The following is a 22,438-nucleotide window of genomic DNA, read 5'->3' on the forward strand; positions in this document are numbered from 1 at the left end:
GTCGGTGCGGCAGGTGCTGAAGGACCCAGAGGCTGTCGGTGCTGGGCAGCCCGTTGGCCTTCAGGATTGGCGCCCTGATCAGTTCGCAAGGATAACATGCTACAGTTGTAGCAAAGCATACGACCTCGGGGCTCGTCATGGCGACACGCCACAACCATACGATTGCTTATAGGATAGATCGTGCCTTCACGGATCCAGGGCGATGGCCCAGGGTGTGATGTGCAGAGTTGTCGCAACGCATTGCATAAACTTCATCAACATTGCCAGATCTCAATAAACTGAACTTCAACAAGGAGCGGCACCAAATACATTGCGCAAGTACCATGACAGATCAAACGTCCACGAGATACTTTCATAACTAATGTGTGAATAAGAGGTTCAGAAAATGTCAAAATTGCAAAGCATGCAGCATCACAGCACGAAATAGGAGAAACAAATAACAGAAGTTTCAGGGTACAAGACAAAAGGTGTTCGCATTTCACTGTAGTCGCACGCCAAAGCTTCACTCGTCATCACCGAATGTTGTCTTCTTTCCTGAAAATTTTGAACCACATGTAACAGCAATTAAAAATCAAGCATTCCAAATAAACACAGCTTCAACAAGTTTGCTATTCTGACAGCAGATAGAAATCTGAGCGGCTAAAATAAACATGAATACTACACGCAATTTACAGCTGGGATGTAAAAGTAGAGTTTACCTGTACTAGCTGTACCAGCGCTCTGCTTGTATGGAGTGCCCCGACCTCCACGGCCTGTCACCCCTTCCACCCCTTCCACCAAATCCACGTCCACGTCCTCCGTCACGTCCACGGCCACCTCGGCCCCTGTCACTTCTCCCTCTTCCTCCACTGAAACTTCCACGCCTGCCACCACTGAAGCCACCATCTCTGTTGTTATCAGGCCTAGGCTTTGCCTCATCAACGTACAAGTTGTAGCCATGAAGGTCGGTTCCATTCAGCTCATATGCTTTATTCAAGGAATCCGGATCCTTGAAGTCCATGTACGCCATCCTAAAAAACCAAGCAAAGCCTCATGTCAACAAGGAGCTTTTGGAAAACGCCCCAAAACAGGGGCTGAACCTAAAGCATAAAGAATTGATATGTGAAAAGCCAACAGACCCTTTGGGTGCACCAGTTTCGTAATCCTTTGGAATTGAAATCCGAACAATCTCTCCACATGAACCAAAATGTTCTTCAAGAGCGCTTCGGATCTAGCAAAGAAACAATGTCAGATATAAAGAGAAATTGCTACAGAAAATAGAAAAGCGATGATGACAAAAGGAACATAAAATTACCTGGTCCTCTCCACTAGATGTGTCAAAGCCTTTAATAAATACAGTGTTGCCTGACCTTGGAGCAGATTTGTTGAAAGAACCATTGTCCCTCCTGAGTAATACACTAAATTCAGGCCACATTGATAATGATTGGTAATACACTGAATTGGTCATTCCTGATAGAACCACCAAAGATGAGATAGAGAATCACCCGCTGCCAGGAGTGTACGCGCCCCTCTCAACAGCAATGTCAACCTTCACAGGCCGCCCCATCAGGTCATGATTAGCAAATTCAAGTGCCTAAGATGAGAGAAAGAGTTTATTAACAAATTCTTCCATGGATGCATCGAGTGTCAGAACTGTTGGTGTCAAATAGAACTTGACAGCAGTGAGGTCTTCTGATCTAAAAGTTGACTAAGCTGCATTGAGTACCAATTTAGTAAGCAGATTGTTCACCTTCTGAGCAGCTTCAGCTGTAGCGAATTCAACATGACCATAGCCTCTCATGCTCCCATCCTCGAAAGTAGACAAACGAACGTCTACAACCTCACCAGCCTCCTCAAAAAATTGCTTACTACAGGATGTGGAAAATAGATGTTAGTGGCAACACATTTCAAGAAAAAAAAAGAAATTGACACAATCCACATACTTACACTTGTTCACGATCTATGCTGTAGGATAAATTCCCAACAAAAATCGTTTTTGATCCAGCAGACTGACTTTGGTTTTTGGCAGGAGTTTTGGCCTGCAAGAAATAATAAGCGTGTCAAACATCCATTTAATATGAAACAGCAAAAATATAGAATAGTTTAGATTGTAGAAATACTTCTTTCTGTGCCGATTTTGTGTTGGAAGTTTTAGCCTGTTTGTCACTTTCCTCTTCACTATCTTCTTCATCACTGCTGCTTTCTTTCTTTGAAACCTCAGTGGCAGGCTTTGCAGCACCAGAAGAACAGTAAGCAGGTGAAACAAAATATTTAAAGGCAGTGCAAACATGAAAATACCTTTGGCTTCTTCTGAGGCTCCTCATCACTTTCATCAGAACTCTCATCGGAACTATCATCAGATTTGTCACTGGACTAAAGAGAGAGAGAAACAGGTTGTATTGAGTGGCAGCAATATAATATGTATGTATTGCACAGACAAGTGAAACTAACAGGCATACTGTGATACTGAAGGCCCAAAGCATGTTTTTGGCGTTTAGTTTCAGCTATGATATACTGCTGACTGCTACAAACTCAACATGGTACTAGAGCCATTTGAAAACCAATCGAGTCGATGCAACTTTTGTACACTGAATATACATACAATTCTATTGGCTTTGGGAGAGAAAGGGGGGGGGCATTGAATTTTTCAAATCAAAATATGCTTTATAAAGTGGGTCAAAGACACAAGCAAGAGAAACCATACTTGTCTGTTCTTATCTGTTGCTAGCGGCCTTTTTGCAGCAACAGTAGGTTTTTCAGGCTGTAAAGACAATTGAAACGAATTTAAAAATTTGCACAAAAGAAATCTAACAAGAGTAGATTAATAAATAGTGGGACCTACTTCATCAGAATCCGAATCTGACTCAGAGTCAGATTCTGAGCTATCACTAGATTCCTGTTTCTTCTTAGGAGCAGCGGCCTTTGCAGGCTTTACTGTTTTAGCATTGTTATTCTGAAGACACATAGAAAATACAGCTCTATGAGAAAGTTCTTTTTTTTAAGTATGAAGCCTACACCGACCTATGCAGTAAGGTGACTACCTCATCCTCGGACTCAGATTCAGAAGTCTCACTCGACTCTTCCTTTTTCTTGGCTGCTACCGGAGGTTTAACAGGCGAATCCTGAAGAAATTTTCATGTCAGGAATCCAGCTGAAATTATTTTCTAACACAAACACCTATCAAAGGTAATCAAATCAACGGACAAGTACAACATGTGGATCCACAAACATATTACCTCATCTGATTCATCATCGGAATCGCTGTCAGAGCTTTCGGATTCTTGGGTCTTCTTTTGCGCGGACTCAACTGACGGCTTCTTTAGCTGAGCAGCAGGCTTCTGAAAAGCAAGAAAGTGCAACAAATGTCAGGAAAAAATGCAAAAAGATTTCACAACGAATGATGTGATGCGCCATAGATATTCCGGACAGTGGTGTCACATTAGAAGTTTAGCACAAGGATCTAACATTACATGTATGTTCCTTATAATTGTTTTATCTTACAAAGACACTCGGGACATTTCATTTAAGTTATCAAAGATGTGTATGTACAGTTCTATAACATGGAAGATAACAAATACAATACCTATGAAAATTAGTGTATTTTCATACCACTGCTGACTGCTGAGGTCAACCTTGAAAACAGTAATATTTTGATACTTACAGAAAAACAGTGCAGAAAAACACATAATTTATCACAAAGAGCTCATGCAGAAAGGTAGGTTGGGCAGACAACATGTAAGAAGTAAGAACATTCAAGATTCACTTTGAATATAAAATAGGTAGCAAATACTTACTTCATCCTCATCAGATTCATCATCCGAACTACTGTCAGAGCTGCTGCTGTCAGACTTAACCTTTTTGGAACCATTACTAACCACTGCAGCAGGCTTCTTTGTAAGGGTAGTAGGCTTCTTTGCAGGTTCGTCATCAGAACTGCTATCATCACTATCACTGCTCTCATCGCTGCTGCTGCTGCCAGCAGCAGCAGCTGGAGGTTTATTTGAAGCAACTGGTTTTTTGGAAGGTTCCTTAATTGAACACAACATAAGTATGGATTGGTATGAAAGAAGTCCTTAAAAGAAAGTAAATAATGCTTACATCATCTGAGGAGCTCTCATCGCTGCTACTGGTCTCCTCTTTTGCAGGTTGCGTGCCTTTCTTTGGTTGAGTAACCTTCTTTGTCTGGACCTTAACCTGCAAAGATTTTCGTTTTCTTAAAATAGAATTCAAAAGAACACAAATATCCCATCCATACACAAGACATACAGACCAATGCAATAAAAAAAATAATTTTCTCTGTAGCGCCTACCAATGAAAAAGCAATGTGCAAAACCACGTTTCTTTTTAAACACGATTGCTATTTAGACCTCAAGTATTAATAGCATCAAACAACAAATGAGTGCATGTTTCGAGGATATTATAAAAGCCAATGAATCTCAAGTTTAGATATCCTGACAGCGACATACATCATAATGCTAGCGGCTTGACTCAAGGATTACATTTCTGTGCAATTGTTTGTTTGAAAAATAGCATTAAATACTGTCTCGGATATTCAATAAGGCAACTGCAACAGTATAAGGATACGAGTTTCCACAACAGCAAGCTTAACTCTCAAAAAGTGTCAGAGAAAGCAATTAATCAATCTATGCTGCGAATAACAACAATACAAGAAATACAGTATACATATCATGCAGTCTGTTGTGGCATTGCAAAGCAAACTAATCTTCAGAGTTGAAGCATATAACTTAAGATTTTAATGGAAGGGGACGAGTGAGACGAAAAGGAAAGAACAGTGGTACCTCCTCTTCAGAATCTGAAGAATCTTCCTCAGAGCTACTGCTCTCGACTTTTTTGGGAGGGGGCTGCTTCTTCACTGGCTCAACCTTTGCAGGTACAGTCTTTTGCTTCTTCGCACTGACTGCCTTCTCAATCTCATCTTCCGCGTTTCTCTTCCCTGTTCATTCGGATTAAAAAATGTTGTCACACCATGGGATAACAAATGTACAAAGCCTGTGAGACAAACTTAACAAAGAATTATCCCACTACTAATCAAAACAATACCCTTCTTTGCAGACTTGCCCTTTGGAACCGAGACAGCAGCAGGTGCAACCTCAACACCAGATTTCTTGCTCGACTTGCCCATAATGGTCCAGCTAAGCTCTACAGAAAATATGGGCTAAATTAAGAATAATGCATAACAACAGTACACCAAATGAACAACTAAAAACTAGCATATTCTTTATGACCATCCTAACAAAGGCGAAACATAAAGTTACCGAGTACACTCGTGGCAATCGGTCACGTTAACGAAACAGAAACAAAAAAAAATCCAATACTCGTGGTAACTAGTCAGTAAACACAAGGTCGAGAACAGATTTCTAAAAAAAAATCAACACGTCATAATGAGCTGCTACTCGCGCCCCACCACCAAGCAAGCAAGCGAACCCGCTGCCCGCAGCGATTTGGACCGATTGGGGAGAACGGAACAATCGGATTCGAGCACTCGAGACGACTCCATGATCCCGCGTAATAGAACGAGAGATTCAATCAAGCAATCAGGGGCTAGGGATCCGTACCGAGCACAGGAGATACGGACGGCGGAGGGAGAAGTGGAAGGAGAAGCGGCGGGGTGGTGTGGCGGCGGCGCGGGGGAAGGGTAGGGTTCCGCCCGGGTATGGGACCGGAGGGTTTAGGGTGGGTTTGGGCCTTTGGGGAGCGGCGCGCGGGTTTTATACCAAGTCCAGAGAAGCGCTACTTTTGCATTTCGGCCCCGCTAGGAGTCGATGTTCAGTTGCAGTATGCAATGGTCCTTGCTGAGTCGTTTGGCTGCGACATTATGTAAATGTAATACTTACACAAGGGTTCGAATGCAAAGTCCTTAGATATTTTAGTATGGACCTGGAACGATGGGCCTTCGCGGGCCAAAAATCTTACCAGCCATCTCACTTGTGGGCCGGTTCTTCTTCTGCTAGCAAAGTCTTTGCCATGCCCAGCCCTAATAAAGCTACCACTGCGTTTGGAAGTAGATATTTTGGCCTTGGAATCGGAATTGGCATTTACAGTGTTGAATAACAGCTGTTTGGATGGCTTAGAATTCAAAATTGGAATTCAATCCCAATACCAAGCGGTATTCACCGCACTGCAAACGCTTCGCCATCAATACCAATCCAACCCCCTCCGTATTTGCAGGAATCATCCCCCTCTCGCCTCTCTCGCCTCTCTCGCATCTCTCCGTCCCTGTCTCTCGCCTCAAATCTCTCTGCCCCTCTCTCTCCGCCATGGCCTTACTCCGCCGCCCCTATCCACGAGCTCGCCTCCTTCCAATCTCTCTCTCTCTCCACTCTATAGGTGGCAGCAAGTAACTGGGGTCCAATCTCACCATGGCGGAGGGCGGCTTGGAGCAGCGGCAGCCGGCGGATCCCAGCCCCTCCTGTCGCAACGGTGGCCAGCGGAGGCCTAGCCCCTCCCCTCCTGTCCCAGAGCAGAGGCAGCCGGAGGAGGCCAGCCCGTCCCTGAGCAGCGGCGGTAGGAGGAGACCTGCCCCACACCTCTTGTCCTGGAGTAGAGGCGACCAGAGGAGGCCAGCCCGTCTTGGAGCAGCGGCGGCCGGCGAAGCCCGAGCCCTCCCGTCCTCTCTCTCAGTTGAGCCATGGCTGGGGTGTAGAGACGTTCTCAATTTTACCGTAGCAATTTTATCTGTATCCAAACAGTTGATTTGGTATTGCATCTCATTTCCAATATTGGTCTGATTTGGTATTAGAACCAATTCAATGACAAGCCCTCCAATATCTACGTCCAAACGGACCCTACAAGAATTTTCTAAAAAAAAAGCTACAAGACGGGCGTAGCCTGACGGGTTTGGATCAAGAGGTCGGATTTGCTTAGGGTCAATCCTATCCAATGAACATCTACAAAATGACTGGAGCGAGAAATCTTAATATTGGCAAAATCACAGACGACCTGCCCAACGAACTTGGATCAAGTCGAATTTTCTTAGGGTCAATCCTGCCCAATGAACGCCTACAAAGTGAGTGGAGCGAGAAATCTTGATTTTGACAAAATAATAAAAAGTAATTGATGAAAAAAATAAACGGTGGTAAATATTAACTCATATCTTGATGACCAATCGAACTAAGTGTTGACGTAAATCTAGTCACACTCGAACACGCTAGGCCACTCAGAACGTCATCGGACACCGTAAAGACGAGCGAAGAACTGAGGATGGATTGGAAAGGTTAGGGTTTGAAGGATACAAGAGTGTGAATGTGAGAAGTAGCCCATCGCACACGTGAAATAGAAAATTATTCCGAACCCTTATTTTCTTTTACTAGTATAGTACTCGTGCTGCTACGGGTAATATAATAGATCTACGTAGTAGCGTGATTGTGCGAGATACTGGTTGTTCATGTTCAGATTGGGATTCCGATTGATTTGCCCGGGTTCTGATTAGGATTCCGACTAACCGTGTCATGATTGTGTGAGATATTGGTTGTCAGTGTTCCAATTGAGATTACGATTGTTTTGTCCGAGTTCTGATTAGGATTTCAACTGATTTATCTAGATTTTTATTAGAATTCCAATTGACGGACTAAGAAAACATTGTTGGCTTTAGAAATAGTAGAGATAGAGATGGAGATAGATACTTCGCCTTTGGTACTTGCCCGAGCGAACTGATTCTCTGATACAAATAGTGATGTGGATTGTCTTGAGGATCCTATCGAAACACACACATTACTAGCTAGTTCTCGTTGTTGTGTTGCAATTAAAGAAAAAGAAATCTCCTTTAATTTGATTGAAGGTCCACCACAGTTCGTACAACCCCAACACTTTACCTCACTCGATCACAAAAAACTTGTACAAAAATAAGTCGAATATGAGTAGAATCCTGCAGGTCCAAATTAAGCGTATGCGCACGCACTGTCGCGTCCGTATCCGTACATGCAGGCAACTGATCTATACGAGCTCGATCGATCAGCACTCGACTCCGCACGGCTTGAGGATGGGGCCCTTGGCCTTGGGGATGAAGGGGTCGATCCTAACCCAGACGAGCGAGAAGATGGAGGCGAGGAGGATGGACCAGAGCACGACGATGGTGGGCGTCCGGTTCTGCCTCCCCATGAGCCCCTTGAGGAAGGGGTAGAGGTGGACGATGACCCAGAAGGAGAAGAAGAGCTTGCCGAAGAGCGGGCCCCAGGAGCCGTAGCCGTTGTTGACGGCGTCGGAGACGCCGGCGACGATGCCGACCATGTTGATGATGATGAGCGTGGTGGGGGGCACCAGCAGGGTGGTCCACTTGAAGAGGTAGAGCTCGCCGAAGGCGTCCGTCTCGTCGGCGGCCGCCTTGGAGGTGACGGTGAAGTTGGTGTCCACGCCGCCCAGCACCTTGAGCAGGCCCTGGAACACGGCGAAGAGGTGCGCCGAGACGCCGCCGATGACCCAGAACTGCTCGTTCCGCCACCAGTCCTCGATGCTCACCCCGCTCCACCTCAGCTCCAGCACGCCCGTCGCGATGATGGACAGGAACAGCGCGATGAACCAGATGCTGGCCAGGTTGTTCAGCTGCAATGCAATTAATCAACGATCGATGTTAATATATAATTCAGTTAACATCTTGGAATTGGAATAAATAAAATGTACTCGATCACGCACCGTGGGGATGATGAACTTGCCGGTGAGGAGGCAGACGGCGGGGATGGTGCAGTAGGCGAGGAGCGGGATGGAGGTGAAGGGGTAGACGATGGTGTTGGTGTAGGCGAAGCGCTCCAGCCACTTGAGGCGGCCGCCGTAGGCGTACCAGAGCGGGCAGTGGCGGCTCATGAAGATCTCCACGGAGCCCAGCGCCCAGCGCAGCACCTGGTGGAGACGGTCGGACAGGTTGATCGGCGCCGAGCCCTTGAACGCCGGCCGCGCCGGCGTGCAGTACACCGACTTCCACCCGCGGCAGTGCATCTTGAACCCAGTAAGGATGTCCTCTGTCACGGACCCGTAGATCCACCCGATCTGGAACAAGTTTCCGTTTAAATAAACGCACATGAATCCCGCTCATCAACCGTGCACCAGTGGTCTAGTGGTAGAATAGTACCCTGCCACGGTACAGACCCGGGTTCGATTCCCGGCTGGTGCATATTATTCTTTTTTTGCTATTATTACGCAAAATTTCAGTTAATATCAATTACCTCCTTGCCCCACTCGGTCTTCTCCTCGTAGCCGCAGCTGATGACGTGGATGGCCTCCTTGATGAGCGCGGCGGGGTCGGCGGCGGCGCCCTGCGGGAGCCCGCCGTCCTCGACGAGCGTGGAGGCGATGAACACCGGCGACTGGCCGAAGCGCTTCTCGAAGCCCTTCTGCGACATGAGCGAGGAGCGGTCCAGCTCCTCGTACCCCTCCAGGCCCTCCTCGATCTCCTCCAGCTCGAACGCGGCGCGCTGCTGGTGCTTCTTGCTGTAGAGCCCGGCGCCGCCCTTCTTGGCGCCTAGCTTGTCCTTCTTGCCGCCGCGCTTCCTGTAGAAGCCGAGCAGGCCGCGGCGCGGCTCGTCGGCGCCGGAGTCGGCGCCACCGCCCTTGTTCTTGCCGCGGCGCTGGTGCTTGCTGCCGCCGCCGAAGCAGCAGCAGCAGCAGCACCAGGACGGCCAGCAGTCGCACGTCATCTTGGGCCTCTTCTCCGGGCGCGGCGGGTCGTAGCCGTAGAGCGCCTGGCGGTTGAAGACGCAGCCGGTGCCGACGTAGACGGGGCCCTGGATGCCGTCCAGCCCCTTCATGTTGATGTCGAAGAAGACGACGTTGCGGTTGGCGTAGCGGTCGTGGCGGTCGATGCCGTCGAAGCGCTGCGGGAACTGGACGTAGCAGAGCTTCCTCCCCAGCTGCGGGTCCATGAGGAAGCACATGGCCTCGCGCACCGCCTTGCTGTTGTTCACGTAGTGGTCGCAGTCGAGGTTGAGGATGAAGGGCGCGTTGGTGAGCACGGCCGACACCCGCACCAGCGCGTTCATGGCGCCCGCCTTCTTGTGGTGGTTGTACCCGGGGCGCTTCTCCCGGGACACGTACACCAGCCGCGGCAGCTCGCGGCCCTCCACGTCGAGCGCGCCCTGGCTGCCCAGGTACACCTGGATCATGCCCGGGTGGTCGCGCGTGTTGTTCCCGGGCCACGGCGTGCCGTCCTGCATCACCCACCCCTCCTCGGGCTTCTTCTGCGCCTTGGCCACCAGCGCGTTGACGCGCACCTTGAACTCCTCGTACTCGCGCTTCATGGCGCGCCGCTCCTTGACGAAGGTCGGCTGCACCTTGTCCTTGAGGTAGTCCATCTTCTGGGAGAAGTAGAACTCGGGCGCGCGGGGCTCCACGCCGAACTTCTTGCAGAAGGGCACCCAGCGCCGCGCGAACTCGGCCGTCTCCGACAGCGTGTCGAAGAGCAGCATGGAGGCGCCGTCGTCGGAGACGTAGCAGCTGGCGCGGTCGACGGGGTAGTCGACGGCGAGGATGGAGAGCACGGTGTTGGCGGTGATCAGGGGGGGCTCCTTGAGCGGGTCCACCGTGCTCACGAAGAAGTCGATCGGGGCCAGCCGGCACGCCTCGCCCTCGCGGTCGTACCGGAGGGCCAGCCGGTCCAGGTACGTCTCGCGGGTCACGGGGGCCCACTTGGGGAGCTGGTCCAGGATCCACGACAGCGCGAACCAGAGCTCGCACACCACGGACGCCAGCCACAGCGGCACCGCGTCCGTCGCCGGCGTCGTGATCCGGAACTTGAGGAAGAAGCACAGCACCACCAGGCGGAGGACGATGACGATGCGGTACGGGTTGATCTGGCTCGACGGGATCGGGACCTTGCGCCACAGAGGCTGCCGGGCCTCGGCCAGCCTTTTTTTTGGTTTAATTTAATTATTAGCAGTGTTGCATGCGTTGTGATATGATTCAGCAGAAGAATGAAATGGAATTGCTTTAGTGCTAGCTAGCTTGCTCTGCTTACAGCATGTACTCGTCGTCGTTCTTTTCGTCGTCGTCGTCGCTGTCGTCGTGGTTGAGCTTGCCCCTCTTCTCCTGCTTGGTCTTCCACTTGTCGATGCGGTCCTTCCACTCCATGCTCCCGGCTTCCATCTCCCTCTCGGCCTCCAGGTCCTTGCCGGCCACTGCATGCGACACACAGTTTATTTTTTTTATTTGTTGGCGCCACACTATAGTACTACTACTTGCACACATCGATCTTAGTATTACTTGCAACCAGCTGCCTACATAGTACATACACCGATCACTACTCACCGCTTCCGGTGAAGGAGGAGAGCGTCTGGCCTCCCGTCCGCCACCTCTGCGGCGGCTGCTCCCCGTTCTCCGAGTAGACGTCGAAGGCGACGGGCTCGTGGGGCTTCTTGCCGGGGCTCTTGGCGGCGGGGAACTCCTCCTCCAGGTCGTCCATCTCCGGGCCGTCGTCCTCGTCCCCTTCCACCCTCGGGCACCCTGCAGCACGATCAATAATGGATCACGCAATGCAATGCAATGCAGACGTGGTTGGCGTTGGCGGCGTCACCAGCTCGATCGATCAACTGACCTTTCTGGCGCTTGTAGCGGGTGTTGCACTGCGGGCAGCGCTGCGTGCCGTCGCTGCGCTCGTACTCGTAGCAGGGCCGGCACACGGGGAAGCCGCACTCGGCGCACGCCACGAAGGGCTGCCCGTCCTCCCGCGCCCCGACCTCGTCCCCGCACACGCGGCACGTCCTCACGTCCGCGCCGCTCCGGGCGGCCTCCGCGTCGCGGCCGCGCACGACGTGCAGCTCGCCCCGCATGTGCGACCCCGCCGCGAGGCCGCCGGCGTCCATGGCGATCGAGCAGGAGGGGGGAGGGGAGTGGTGAGGTATCGGTGAAGGGACGCGGGAGTGGCTGGCAGGGTGATATAGCTGGCGTGGTGACTGGTGAGGAGCCAGGAGGCTCCGCGGCGGGCGGGTAAGGTGGCGGGGTGGCGTCCCGCACCAACCGTGGGTTGGGGAGTCCGGTCGGGTCCGGCGTTGATTAGAGCACAAGCCAAGGCAAAGGCAGGTGCGTGACAAGCACAGCAGGGCTCGCTTCGGCAGCAAGGCGGTGCGCCGATCGCTCGCAGTGACCGTGAAGCAAACGAGCCGACGGGCGTGCGTGCGTGCCCGCCCGGGGAAATTTCCTGTCCAAATCAGGGGTGGATCGGAGGTCGCCAGGGCGTGCGAGCGCGAGAGGCAGCCGGATGAAGCAAACCGGTGGTTCGCCGTGACGCCTCAGCGTCGTTTGTACGATGGCGAGCAGCAAGCTTGTGTGTGTGTGTGACGGTGAAGTCAGTGCGTGTATAAATGGCAGGTGGTAGGACGGGACACCCCTCCGAGATGAAACGAGACGTGCTCTAGGCAAGGTTGGCGCGATCACAACGCCGACAAAACAATACGGCCTTTCCGGAGAAGTGATATTTCGTTCGCTACAGCGCAAACAAGCAAGAAAGAAACCCAAGTAATCTGCCTCCTCTTCAAAAGCTCTCATCAAGCACCGACGCAACAAGGGCAAAAGTGTTGGTTTGGCGACTATCTTGCCGTCAGGGCAGGACACACTAACCCGCAAAAAATAAAAATGTATGTGTGTGTGGGTTGGGGGGGGGGGGGGTGGTGTGCGGCAGGACACACTAGCAGAAAGAAGCACAATGCCACGGCAAGCAAAGCTCGAGGTTGAAAACATGGATATGGAATGTAACAATCTGGGAACGAAATGGCTCATCTGGGTTGTTGAATCAGGGCATATTAAGATTGAAATTTAGTGCCATACAAAGTCGCCAATGTCTTTCCAGCATCTCTTTCTTGCACTACATTAGCTATCTGAGAGACACATAACATCATAACAGATGGGAAAATTGCCTCGGGCATAGCTGAGGCTGTCGAATGAAAGTAGATACCGAGAAGGCTATCCAATCCAAGCCACGGCCTTCATGATGCGCACCTTACACGGTGTACCGTCCACCTCTGCTCGGCTTCTCTCTTCTGGAGTCATCCTGCATATGTGAGGCATCGAGTTGGAGTGAATTCAGTGCAAATACTTGATATTTTCTCAACAGTGTTTTTTTTATTTAAAAAAATGTGAAATGCGGAGCAAATAAGGGACGAATCTGAATGCATACATGGAAAGTGTAGGTGATCTTGTCATTGTAGTCGATAACATCCTTCCATTTCTTGCCAATGTTTACCTGCACAATAAAGGGAACAAGTCAACACAGCACATCAATACCATCGAGATATTAGAAAATGGCAATGGAAAACTTCAAAGGTTGCAGATGGGAGCTCTCAATGGATAACAATGCCCAACAGAAGATTGACTAAAACTATAGGGAGAAGTTCAAGCATTACAAAATGATCACTTAGGAAAGGTTTTTGGGCTTCTTTCTTCAAGTATTCCTTGTTGAATGCATACATGATGGGAAATTGTTCACACAACAATTTTATAAACATACACAGCACGCACAAATGCAACATGTACAATTTCCTACATTATCGCATTAAATAAAGAAACCAAGTAACCACTTTCACGCAATATCTGCCCACTCAATAAGCTGTTTCGAACCCTATATCCCTGCACAACCAAATAGCATGCACAAAAACTCCTGGCAAACTATATAGTTCTCTTTCAGAGGGAGATGGTTTGGGTTACATCCCTTTTCAAGAAAGAAAGCAATTTTGCAGCTTTAATTGATAGCACATGTCTGGTAGAACTAGTGTTGGAAATCACTCCCTCTCTTGAGTGTTTATCATAAACACACTAGCTTTTTTCTCTTGGTGACACGCACACAAGCACAAAACCGACATAAGTAGTTTTTGGTCAATGCGGTCAATCTAGCCCTCATTGTTTTTTCACATATATTGCGGATACAAGGCGGCGCACACCTGCCCATGATATCCTCCTAATTAATGCAGTCAATGTCCATATGATCTACATATTGTTCTCATTAACTAGAAGCTGAAATCTATCTAGCACTACGAATGAATCTTGGCACTAGCTGAACATCAACACAGTCTAGTAACGAGATTGATGATAGCAACTAGAACACCTGTCCAACCAAAAACAGACTTAGAATGCAATCAAACATGGAACCTTCAAGAGAACTGCAATAATACATAACTTCTACAATTAACTAGCTAACACCAACGTTTCAAAGGGGGCAAGGCCACCCAAGGCGAGCTGTGTACGCCTTATCGCCTAGGCGGTGCCTAGGTGACAAGGCGTGAGTGTTACCAAAGAAAACTGCCTAGGCAACAAGGCATCTATGTTTTCAAGGCGTCGCCTAGGCGACAAGGCAGTGGTGGCTCACCTCACCTAAGGTGTCGCCTTAGCGTGCCTAGGCGTCGCCTAGACAATAAGGCGGCGGCGGCTCGCCTTGCCTTAACGCTTTAAAAACACTGCAAGGTATAACTTTTCCCCAAAGCAAACTGGGTCCACCTGGATGCCTAGGCAACGCCATTGTAACACTGGCTATCATGCCACTGCAGCGATAATACAAAAGCTTCTACCAGAACTGAACCCAACAAAGGAAGCAGCAGTAACTATGTATAGAGAGATGTATTCTAGAAGGCAGCACAGCGGCTAGGGATTTGCACAGCTTATTGACAATATTGGCTGGAAGAAAACAGTGAACTATATAAACCTACTTTCCCCTTTATCAAGATACAAACCAAAACACTATGGCATATAAGAAAATATTGAGTATCAAAACTGACTACAGAATTAGAGTGACTTTCAATACCAACCTGGACAGCTTCATTGCTGGCAGTCTTAGTCCATAATGCGAGTTTATCTCCTCTCTGACGGGCACTAGCAACAATTCCACAGATGTCCTCAGTTTCATCAAACTGCTCTCCAATAAGAGCCATCAACTGCATGTTCAAATAGTTATTCAAAAGCATTCCTTCAATAAATACTTCTCAGGTAAGATTAGCTTCAGGCTAATCCATAAGAACTTCCGAGCACCTGACCATTAGAAATAAGAATAAGAAAGATGTACCGTTTCAAGCCACATGGTCTCAAAGGTTGCCTTTCTGTTGCATGGGACAGTCCATTTGCCACCATTTGCACACTCTGGGTCTTCCCATTTTGGCTCCACTCCAGCCTTGAACAGATGAAAATCAGCATTCCCAATCAACTTGCTTGGACGGAAAATCTGGTCGTACAAGCTACGCCAAGAAAGAAGGGATCCATAAGTACACAGATTCCATAGAATCAAATTAAAAGGTGTTAGTAAAAAATAGTACCAAAAAAAAGCTTAACATTACATAAATATAAGACTTCATAAAAAAAAACATGTTGTATAAGTATTGTAATCATTGATAGCTATTGCTCATTAGTCTCTATCCCTACTATTTCTAAAGCAACCAATGATTCCTTGGTCCGTCAATTGGAATCCTCATTGGAACCCGGACAAATCAATCAGAATCCAGACAAATCAATCAGAATCCCAATCGGAACCCAGACAATCAATGCCTTGCATGATCACAGCACGGCCTGTACAAGGAGTGAACGAGCACAAAATTGGTAGTATTACGTAGGTATATTATATTACCCGTAGCAACACACGGGCACTATGCTAGTTAAGGCAACTAAGAGGTCAACTCTTTTAAGGCTAAAACTAAGAGGTTAACTCTTTCTATAAGTAACAAGGCCACGAGTCTAATGCAAGCCAGAACATGTCTACTTTTTATACGATTGAAAAGGTAGGTTAGGTCATCAAAGACCAATGGAAGAAATTCAGCGACGATTCATTCTGTATATCCAACACGCCAATATGCTCAAACCAGGAATAACATAGTACAATTATCAGCAGTTGATTCATTATAGTTCACCGTGGAAACTTCAACTGACACACCACACCGAGCTTAATATGATAGAAAACAACTCTTTACCTACAAGGATAAATCCCTCCTTTCTTGATGGGTATTGTAGAATCTCCCCTATTGCTATACTTCATTTGCTATAATAACAACTCTACCACCATATCTTCACTAAAAACACAGGGGACGTCTCAAGTGAAAAATAAAAAACAGCCAAACGCAATCAACAATCAGCACTATTCCGATGCAAACAGCAGAAAACAATATCATGAACAGACAACTAACATATTTCATCATCTATACCATAGTTTCAGATTCCGTTGGCTCTAAGGTAATCTAGAATCCGATCTACTCCAGAGATCATTCCCACCGCCACATGGCCTCTAAAACACGCACAGAAACTGATGACCAGGAACCAGCTCGGCATCCAGATCAGATCCGAGCGGAGCGGATCCGGAAGGGGGCGTGGGTGAAGAGGGGAGGCGCCCGCTCACGTACCTCCAGAACTCCTCGACGGTGTCGAAGGTGTAGGCCTTTTTGAGGGAGGTGCCCCACGCAGCGCCGGGCTTGGGCTTCGACTGGATGTCGTACCAGAACGTCCACTGCCGGTGCAGCTTGTGCGGCCCCTTGGCCTCCGCAGCGGCGCCGCCCTCGGTCGCCGCGACCTCCGGGGTCGTCGCCGCAACAGCCGCCGGCGCGGTGTCAACCTCCGCCATGTCGCGCCGCCGCCGCCGCCGCTTTTCGAGGGTTTTTTGGGGGAGAGGGTGAGGTGTGGGGATAGCCGATACGAGAGGGAGGAGACAGAGAGAGGTTGCGGCTGTCGAAGAGGCGTGAAGGGGAAGGAGGGTTCGGCCTTTTTGGGGAGTGACAGAAGTCGGCGCGTGTGAAGAAGAGGCGTGCGCGTTTTGATTGGGCTCCGGCCCAGTGGCCTTGTTTGGTTTTTCTAGCACGCACGCATCCAAAAAAAATCTCGCATGCATGAAACACTAAATGAAGTCTATTTGCAAAATTTTTTTAGGGATGGCTGTAACTTTTCGCGACGAATCTAATGACGGTAATTAATCGATGATTTACTACAGTGGTGCTACAGTAACTATCCTCTAATCGCGCGGTCAAAGACCTCGTTAGATTCTTCAGGGTCACTAGCGCGGGGGTTCTGAAGTTGGTTTTATAAACTGGCTTTGTTTGACACCGTAATTAACGGTCAAAATTTACTATTCATAGCGCTAGAATTTATCCAAACAAGGCCAGTTTATTGTTGAATTGCAGCAAACGGGTATATTTTTTTTCCAGCTCGCTTACACCTTGATGATCGGGATCTCGGGGATGGATAGATGAATCACTGATTTCCCTTGAGTATACATCTGACATAATTCTATTTGTTCCTCAATAAATACTATGGCATTTTTTTTGAGATCGTACACGGATGAAGTAACAAATAAATGATTACGAAAGTCTAAGAGCATCTCTAGCAGTTTGACAAATCGAGTTGACATCTTTGATTTTTGTCAAAAATATTAAAAATACTCCTCCAACAGTTTGGCAAAAGACTTGACAATTTTTGATAATTTGGGAAAAACCAGCCTCCAGCACGTAAATATACGCGCGCGATGCGCGGTTGACATCGTGGTTTCTAGTCAGGTGGGAGAAGGGTTCCTGATTTAAGTTTTCAAGATGTGGAAGAGCATAAATATAATTTTGTTTTTCTCTCAGTGTTCCTGATGTAAGTTAGATCTGAGTTTGGCAAGTGAATTATGCCAAACTGTTGGAGATAAGCTCTTTTTTATTTAGCATATCTTTTTAAAAATTAGCAAAACACAAGATATGCCAAATAAAATATGGCAAACTGTTGGAGATGCTCTAAGTGACTGTTTAAGAGGGCTTTTCCCAAAACAGTTTCATCGGTGATGACAAAGTCTGTGAAGTAAAAAAATTATGGTTTTATCCAGCTTCTAGTTAATTTTTTTACTTTGTCTTATAAAATAATTTTACGCTACGTGTCTTGATTTGCACAAAAATAGTGAAGCTGAAACCGATAAAAGTCCTTGTAACCGGACCTTAACATTTTAATGTGATGCGATACCTTATTTTATAAAAGAGCATAAACGAATAGCTAAAAAGAAGAAGAAAATCACAAACAATGAAGGAAATTAAAAATGGTTGGAGAAACCTCCAACCCGGGCAATAATACTCCGATGGCAATAGATATTCTAACGGGGAGAGATTTTCACATGGAGCTAGAGCTAGAAGAAGGTTCGTGGGAGATTGCTAGCTGATGGTAAACATAAGTGATGGACAAGATGGCAAGGCAGTACCCCCAAACACTAGGATGCTAACAATGGGTGGTGGAGGGGGCAGTCAAGGTGGTGTCCAGTGGACGGCGTCGTGTTCGTGGAATAAGTTTGCCAATGTTTAGAGTCCGGCCTTTGATTTGTATAGGTGTGTTTGGTGGCTTGAAGCTCCTGTGTGCAGTCTCGCACCCCTGGTGGTGTTGTTCTGTCCGGAAGAGGAAGATAAACGGTAGGGTTCTTCTTGTAATTTCCGCTTTGCTCAGGGACTTTTCTGTAGCACTGAGATGTACTGTGCTACTTCTGTTTTAATACAGGTTGCATCTCTTTCTAAAAAAAGGTGTTGTCTAGTGGTTTTGTGTCGACCAGTCCATCAACTGTGAAGGCACTTGTATACGAAGTACACAAATATGTACTTAAAAATTTAAAATAATTGGAAATAACTCTAACTCAAAGTGGACCACACTTACACCTCACATATGGCCGCACACTGCAGGTCTTAACGGTGGATGCAATCAGTTATTTCTAAAATGTTTCCACCCAGAACCTCTAATTTTTCTCACCACGGCTCTCCTAAGTACCCAGCATACACACCCATCACATTTGATGTGTTATTTAGGCAACGTCAATGTTAATTTAGAAAATATCAACATTAATTGATATGGCAAGAGAGGACACAGCCAATAATCATGGATCTCGTATGGAAAACCAACTAGCTACAATTAGCAAATTAGGAAACATAATGCATTTTCTTTCTTATTGTGTTGTTTATGAAAATATAAAATTAAGCAGTTGACTGGTGGAATCCTTTAGTATATAATCAAGCATTATTACGACTAGTGGTTATGCACGTGCCTGGGCACGTGTTTGAATCTAATTCTATATCAACTCTATGGAGATACGTAATATACTTCATGGTGTAAGAGTTTCGCCAAGTTGACAGATCAAGAACATCAAGAATGTATATCACATATTGGTCAGCACCTATAGGACAGAAGTAGATGCAATTGTATTAATTCAATAGCTAGACCAAATAGTGTCCAAGAAAGAGAGAATTCTATTCCTAATACAATGTTCTTTATGCAACTTCAAGCGTTGCAAATTGAGGGGGATGTATACAGAACCAACATAGCAATGTAGAATGGGAATTTCGCAAGTGGAGTTTGCATGGTACACATAATCCAAGTAACAGAAAATCATTATATTTCAGCAGGTTTACACTATGTATTTGACTACTGTCCTCACACGGATGAAGTCTCCTAGCTAACATCATGGTTTACCATTAAAGTAATCTTAAACTTTCTTTGCTACAAATATAGCACTCATAATGACAAGCTCTACTTTAGTTTCGGGAATGATAGCCACCACCATTAGCCCTTTCTCATCCAACACATCAAACATCTTCCCCCTCGTCAAGGCCCTATCACAAATACAAAGAGATCAGTAAAACATCCGATAATTAGAACTTAGAAGCTGAACAAATGATTCATTTATTCGAGAGGTTATTGAATCAAGTAGTAGTAGCTGCAAGTCACAAGCTCCTCGGGCAAGCAACAAGCTGACATACACATGAAGTTATTTTCAATTCGACATTAGAGGAGAAGTAGCATTTATCCATAAAAATGAGCAATATTTCCTAAGAATAAGCACACAAACAAAGAGAATGGTGAGTATCCATTTACAGTGAGAATGTATGCATGTCAGGGCACCCTACATGATAAGCTGACACAAGGCATTATAAAAATATTGGAACAAGATGACTCACCATGGTGCTAAATAGGACGACAGTGTTTGTGCTGGTGATCATTATCGCATTGCCGTGAAGCTGAGTGTATCCAGATCTTGTGAATTGCAGTTCCAAGAGGAAAAGTTAAACTTGGAGAAGAAAAAAAAAAACTTATGAGATACTTCAAGAGGAACTGGTGTGAAGTTGACCAAGGCAAAGAAAAGAAACCTTGTTGTAAGACAGAGCAATGGACATGGCACCTCTCATCAGCCCGGCCCACCATATTACGATCTGTTAAAAAATTCAGTTAAGATTATCCTATTGAAAAAGTAATTTCAACAGAAAATGTTGTCTCCAGGTTATTTTTTTTCCAAAGGTGTCTTTGTCGTTAAGTTGAACAAGAAGGACAGTGGAAAAACAAAAGCACCTCTTCCAACCAGAACTAATCCTAGCAAAATTGAGCTTATGCAAATGGATTTCCCAGGGCTGCAAATCGGAAACAACAAATCTGAGTACTCATAAACAGAAAAGGTATTTATAAGTAAGATGTGCATTTAACTGACCTGTCACTGGCAAACTCCCACTTTTCGATATCAAGCGCAACCATACCAACATACAGGAAAAGAAAAGTCTCCACAATGAACCTTTGCAGAGGGAAAATTAATGGAGTCGGTATAATTACATGGTTGTAACTCTTCAGCTATCTGTCACATTATGCCAGGTGTAATGTGACATCACAATACCACAGAAGAACACAGTGAGAATGCCGCTCAAGTCTAGCAACTGCCGAGACCAAAGAAGAGCAAGTTAACATAAAGGGAATAGTACTGCAATACTAAAAATAAAATTCTCGTTTTGTATCTAGTCAGAGGTGCACCTCAGCCAGCATATATGAGAGATAAGCCATGAGCATCATGAGGGTAATTTAATCTAAAGTGTGATATCATTGATCTTCTTTTTATCAACAAAAGGTTTTATTAGGTGAATGGACCTCCTGATGTATAATTTCTTTATTATGCAAGCACTGAGCAATCCAGCCTGCCAATAGAATATTAAATGTTAATTTGATCTATTAGTAATCTCATGGAATCAGTGAACGTAAAAGTAGATGATGCTTAAGAATCGACTTACAAACACTCCAAGGAAAGTGCTTGGCAGAAATAGATAACATAAATTCCTCAAGAACTTCAGCACGACGGCTACATCAATTTGGCTAAGATCAAAGTTCTGGAGCGCACTGAAGAGTACAACTGATGTGTCATCTTTCACAACTCCTTCACCAAACACAAGACTGTACAGAAGGGGTGTCTCATCCTGATTGAGGACCTGTTTTCAAAACAAGATCAGCACTATACAACGCTATCTATGGTCTGCGTTTATCTCAAGATGCTAATTTAACAGGATCATGAGATTGTTCCCAAAACCAACCTGTAATGTGCTGAGAGCCAGAGGAGGAGCGAGCCGTCGTTCTGGAACGCCAGGACCTCGGTGACGTCAAGGAAGGACAACTCGTGCTTGACGTCGCAGCGCAGCACGGCGGAGGCCCCGCGGAAACCGAGAACGCGAAGGCGGCGTCGCGGTAGAAGGCGAGGCGGCAGGTTCCGTCGGCCAGAGGTTCCCACCTCGACGCGTGAACCCGCGAAGTGGAAGGGCTTGGCGCCCTAGCGGCGCGCCGCGCGGCGGAGGGAGCCGCAGTGGGCGGGGCGCATGCGAATGAGGAGCTCGGAACCTGCGGCGGCTGCGCGAAGTAGACGAAGGCGTGCAGCGGGGGCATGGCGAGGGCGCGCGGTGGTGGCGCGTCCCGGAACGCATCGTCTTCGTCGCCATCGCCGTCCGGGGCTCGTCGCCGGTGACCGGCGTGGCGCTTGGCCCGTCCGGAGCGCGTCCGCGGCGGGGAGGCGGCGCTGGAAGTCGGGGTAGGAGCTGGGACTGGGACGTGGGGAGGAAGGGGATCTCGTGCCATGACCTGGAGCGTTGCGACGTTGGAGGGGAAGCCGTAGAACGCGCCGCCAGCGCCGACGCCCGCGACCGACGCGGCGGGCCCCTATCCCTGGGGTGGCGAGCGCCCGCCTTCCGCGCCGCCGTCCGCGGCATCCACCTTTCATCGCCGGGGGCGAGGCTTTCCTCCTCCTCGGCCTCCACGCTCCCTTCCTCTCCTCTCCTCGCCATGGCTGCTCGTGGTGCATCCTGTGTCCGGCGTGCGGCGATTGTGGAAGAAAAAAAAAGGGTTTTTTTTTATTCCCGCCATTACAATTCTCCGACTTTGGAAGAATGCCACTACTTTTCACGTTATTTGAAACTTGCCATTAAAATTTTGCAAACCTCACAGAACTGCCCTGATCTACGCTTGCTACGTCTCTGGGCCCGCTGTCAGGGCGCGTTTTTGCGTATGCGGACCGTATTGCCCCTCCTCTTCTTCTTTAAACCGTCCGGTCGGCTCGAGCCGACCCCACTCGCCTCGTCTCGCCTCCTCCAACTTGCTTAATTCCAAAGTCACCCTCCAACTTGTCCTTTGCATCCTTTGCTCCCTTTGTTGGGTTGTTCTTAACCCACTCTGGGGAGGAGGAGGCGAGACGAGGCGAGTGGGGTCGGCTCGAGCCGACCGGACGGTTTAAAGAAGAAGAGGAGGG

At 47.6% G+C, this 22,438-nt stretch overlaps 3 protein-coding genes, 1 long non-coding RNA gene and 1 other non-coding gene across 5 annotated transcripts; 1 reads left to right on the forward strand and 4 right to left on the reverse strand.

Moving 5' to 3' along the window:
• Nucleotides 1-276: 276 nt before the first annotated feature.
• On the reverse strand, nt 277-5,680 carry LOC120650824 (nucleolin 2-like). The gene is given in 19 exon segments (XM_039928111.1): nt 277-534; nt 699-747; nt 749-1,010; nt 1,119-1,210; nt 1,295-1,385; nt 1,485-1,573; nt 1,730-1,847; nt 1,927-2,018; nt 2,100-2,207; nt 2,278-2,352; nt 2,684-2,740; nt 2,822-2,932; nt 3,021-3,101; nt 3,216-3,317; nt 3,774-4,007; nt 4,078-4,173; nt 4,779-4,933; nt 5,041-5,139; nt 5,556-5,680. Coding segments are annotated over 18 exon segments (1,926 nt in total). The 5' UTR covers nt 5,123-5,139; nt 5,556-5,680; the 3' UTR covers nt 277-502.
• A 2,059-nt stretch (nt 5,681-7,739) lies between these two features.
• LOC120650827 (cellulose synthase A catalytic subunit 7 [UDP-forming]-like) lies at nt 7,740-11,878 on the reverse strand. Its single transcript, XM_039928114.1, has 6 exons — nt 11,519-11,878; nt 11,233-11,427; nt 10,943-11,102; nt 9,156-10,833; nt 8,629-8,979; nt 7,740-8,538 (listed from the first exon to the last, which is right to left on the reverse strand). The coding sequence occupies exons 1-6, from the start codon at nt 11,784-11,786 to the stop codon at nt 7,951-7,953; spliced, it is 3,240 nt and encodes a 1,079-aa protein (XP_039784048.1). The 5' UTR covers nt 11,787-11,878; the 3' UTR covers nt 7,740-7,950.
• On the forward strand, nt 9,033-9,103 carry TRNAG-GCC. Its single transcript has one exon. It is a non-coding gene; the product is annotated as a tRNA-Gly (tRNA).
• Nucleotides 11,879-12,700: 822 nt separating the features above from the next.
• LOC120650828 (eukaryotic translation initiation factor) lies at nt 12,701-16,648 on the reverse strand. The gene is made up of 5 exons (XM_039928115.1): nt 16,293-16,648; nt 14,972-15,140; nt 14,718-14,843; nt 13,097-13,162; nt 12,701-12,970 (listed from the first exon to the last, which is right to left on the reverse strand). Exons 1-5 carry the CDS (start codon nt 16,508-16,510, stop codon nt 12,920-12,922), a joined length of 630 nt encoding a protein of 209 aa, XP_039784049.1. The 5' UTR covers nt 16,511-16,648; the 3' UTR covers nt 12,701-12,919.
• Nucleotides 16,649-19,198: 2,550 nt separating this feature from the next.
• Nucleotides 19,199-22,024, reverse strand: LOC120650829. Its single transcript, XR_005665818.1, has 8 exons — nt 21,237-22,024; nt 20,940-21,134; nt 20,686-20,846; nt 20,372-20,591; nt 20,236-20,294; nt 20,037-20,099; nt 19,848-19,957; nt 19,199-19,502 (listed from the first exon to the last, which is right to left on the reverse strand). It is a non-coding gene; the product is annotated as an uncharacterized LOC120650829 (long non-coding RNA).
• Between the last annotated feature and the right edge of the window lie 414 nt (nt 22,025-22,438).

Source organism: Panicum virgatum, chromosome 9K, assembly GCF_016808335.1.
Source record: "Panicum virgatum strain AP13 chromosome 9K, P.virgatum_v5, whole genome shotgun sequence".
Taxonomy (NCBI): Eukaryota; Viridiplantae; Streptophyta; class Magnoliopsida; order Poales; family Poaceae; genus Panicum; species Panicum virgatum.

Bases quoted from the DNA above. Each gene is read 5' to 3' on its own strand.
- LOC120650827 (XM_039928114.1), bottom strand. From the start codon at position 11,786: ATGGACGCCGGCGGCCTCGCGGCGGGGTCGCACATGCGGGGCGAGCTG. The intron at 11,428-11,518 runs GTCAGTTGATCG...ATCGTGCTGCAG, and splicing joins CCGCTACAAGCGCCAGAAAG to GGTGCCCGAGGGTGGAAGGG. The intron at 8,539-8,628 runs GTGCGTGATCGA...ATTGCATTGCAG, and splicing joins GCAAGTTCATCATCCCCACG to CTGAACAACCTGGCCAGCAT.
- LOC120650828 (XM_039928115.1), bottom strand. From the start codon at position 16,510: ATGGCGGAGGTTGACACCGCGCCGGCGGCTGTTGCGGCGACGACCCCG. The intron at 15,141-16,292 runs GTACGTGAGCGG...TTCTTGGCGTAG, and splicing joins ACCGTCGAGGAGTTCTGGAG to CTTGTACGACCAGATTTTCC. The intron at 14,844-14,971 runs GTACATCTTTCT...TTGAACATGCAG, and splicing joins AGACCATGTGGCTTGAAACG to TTGATGGCTCTTATTGGAGA.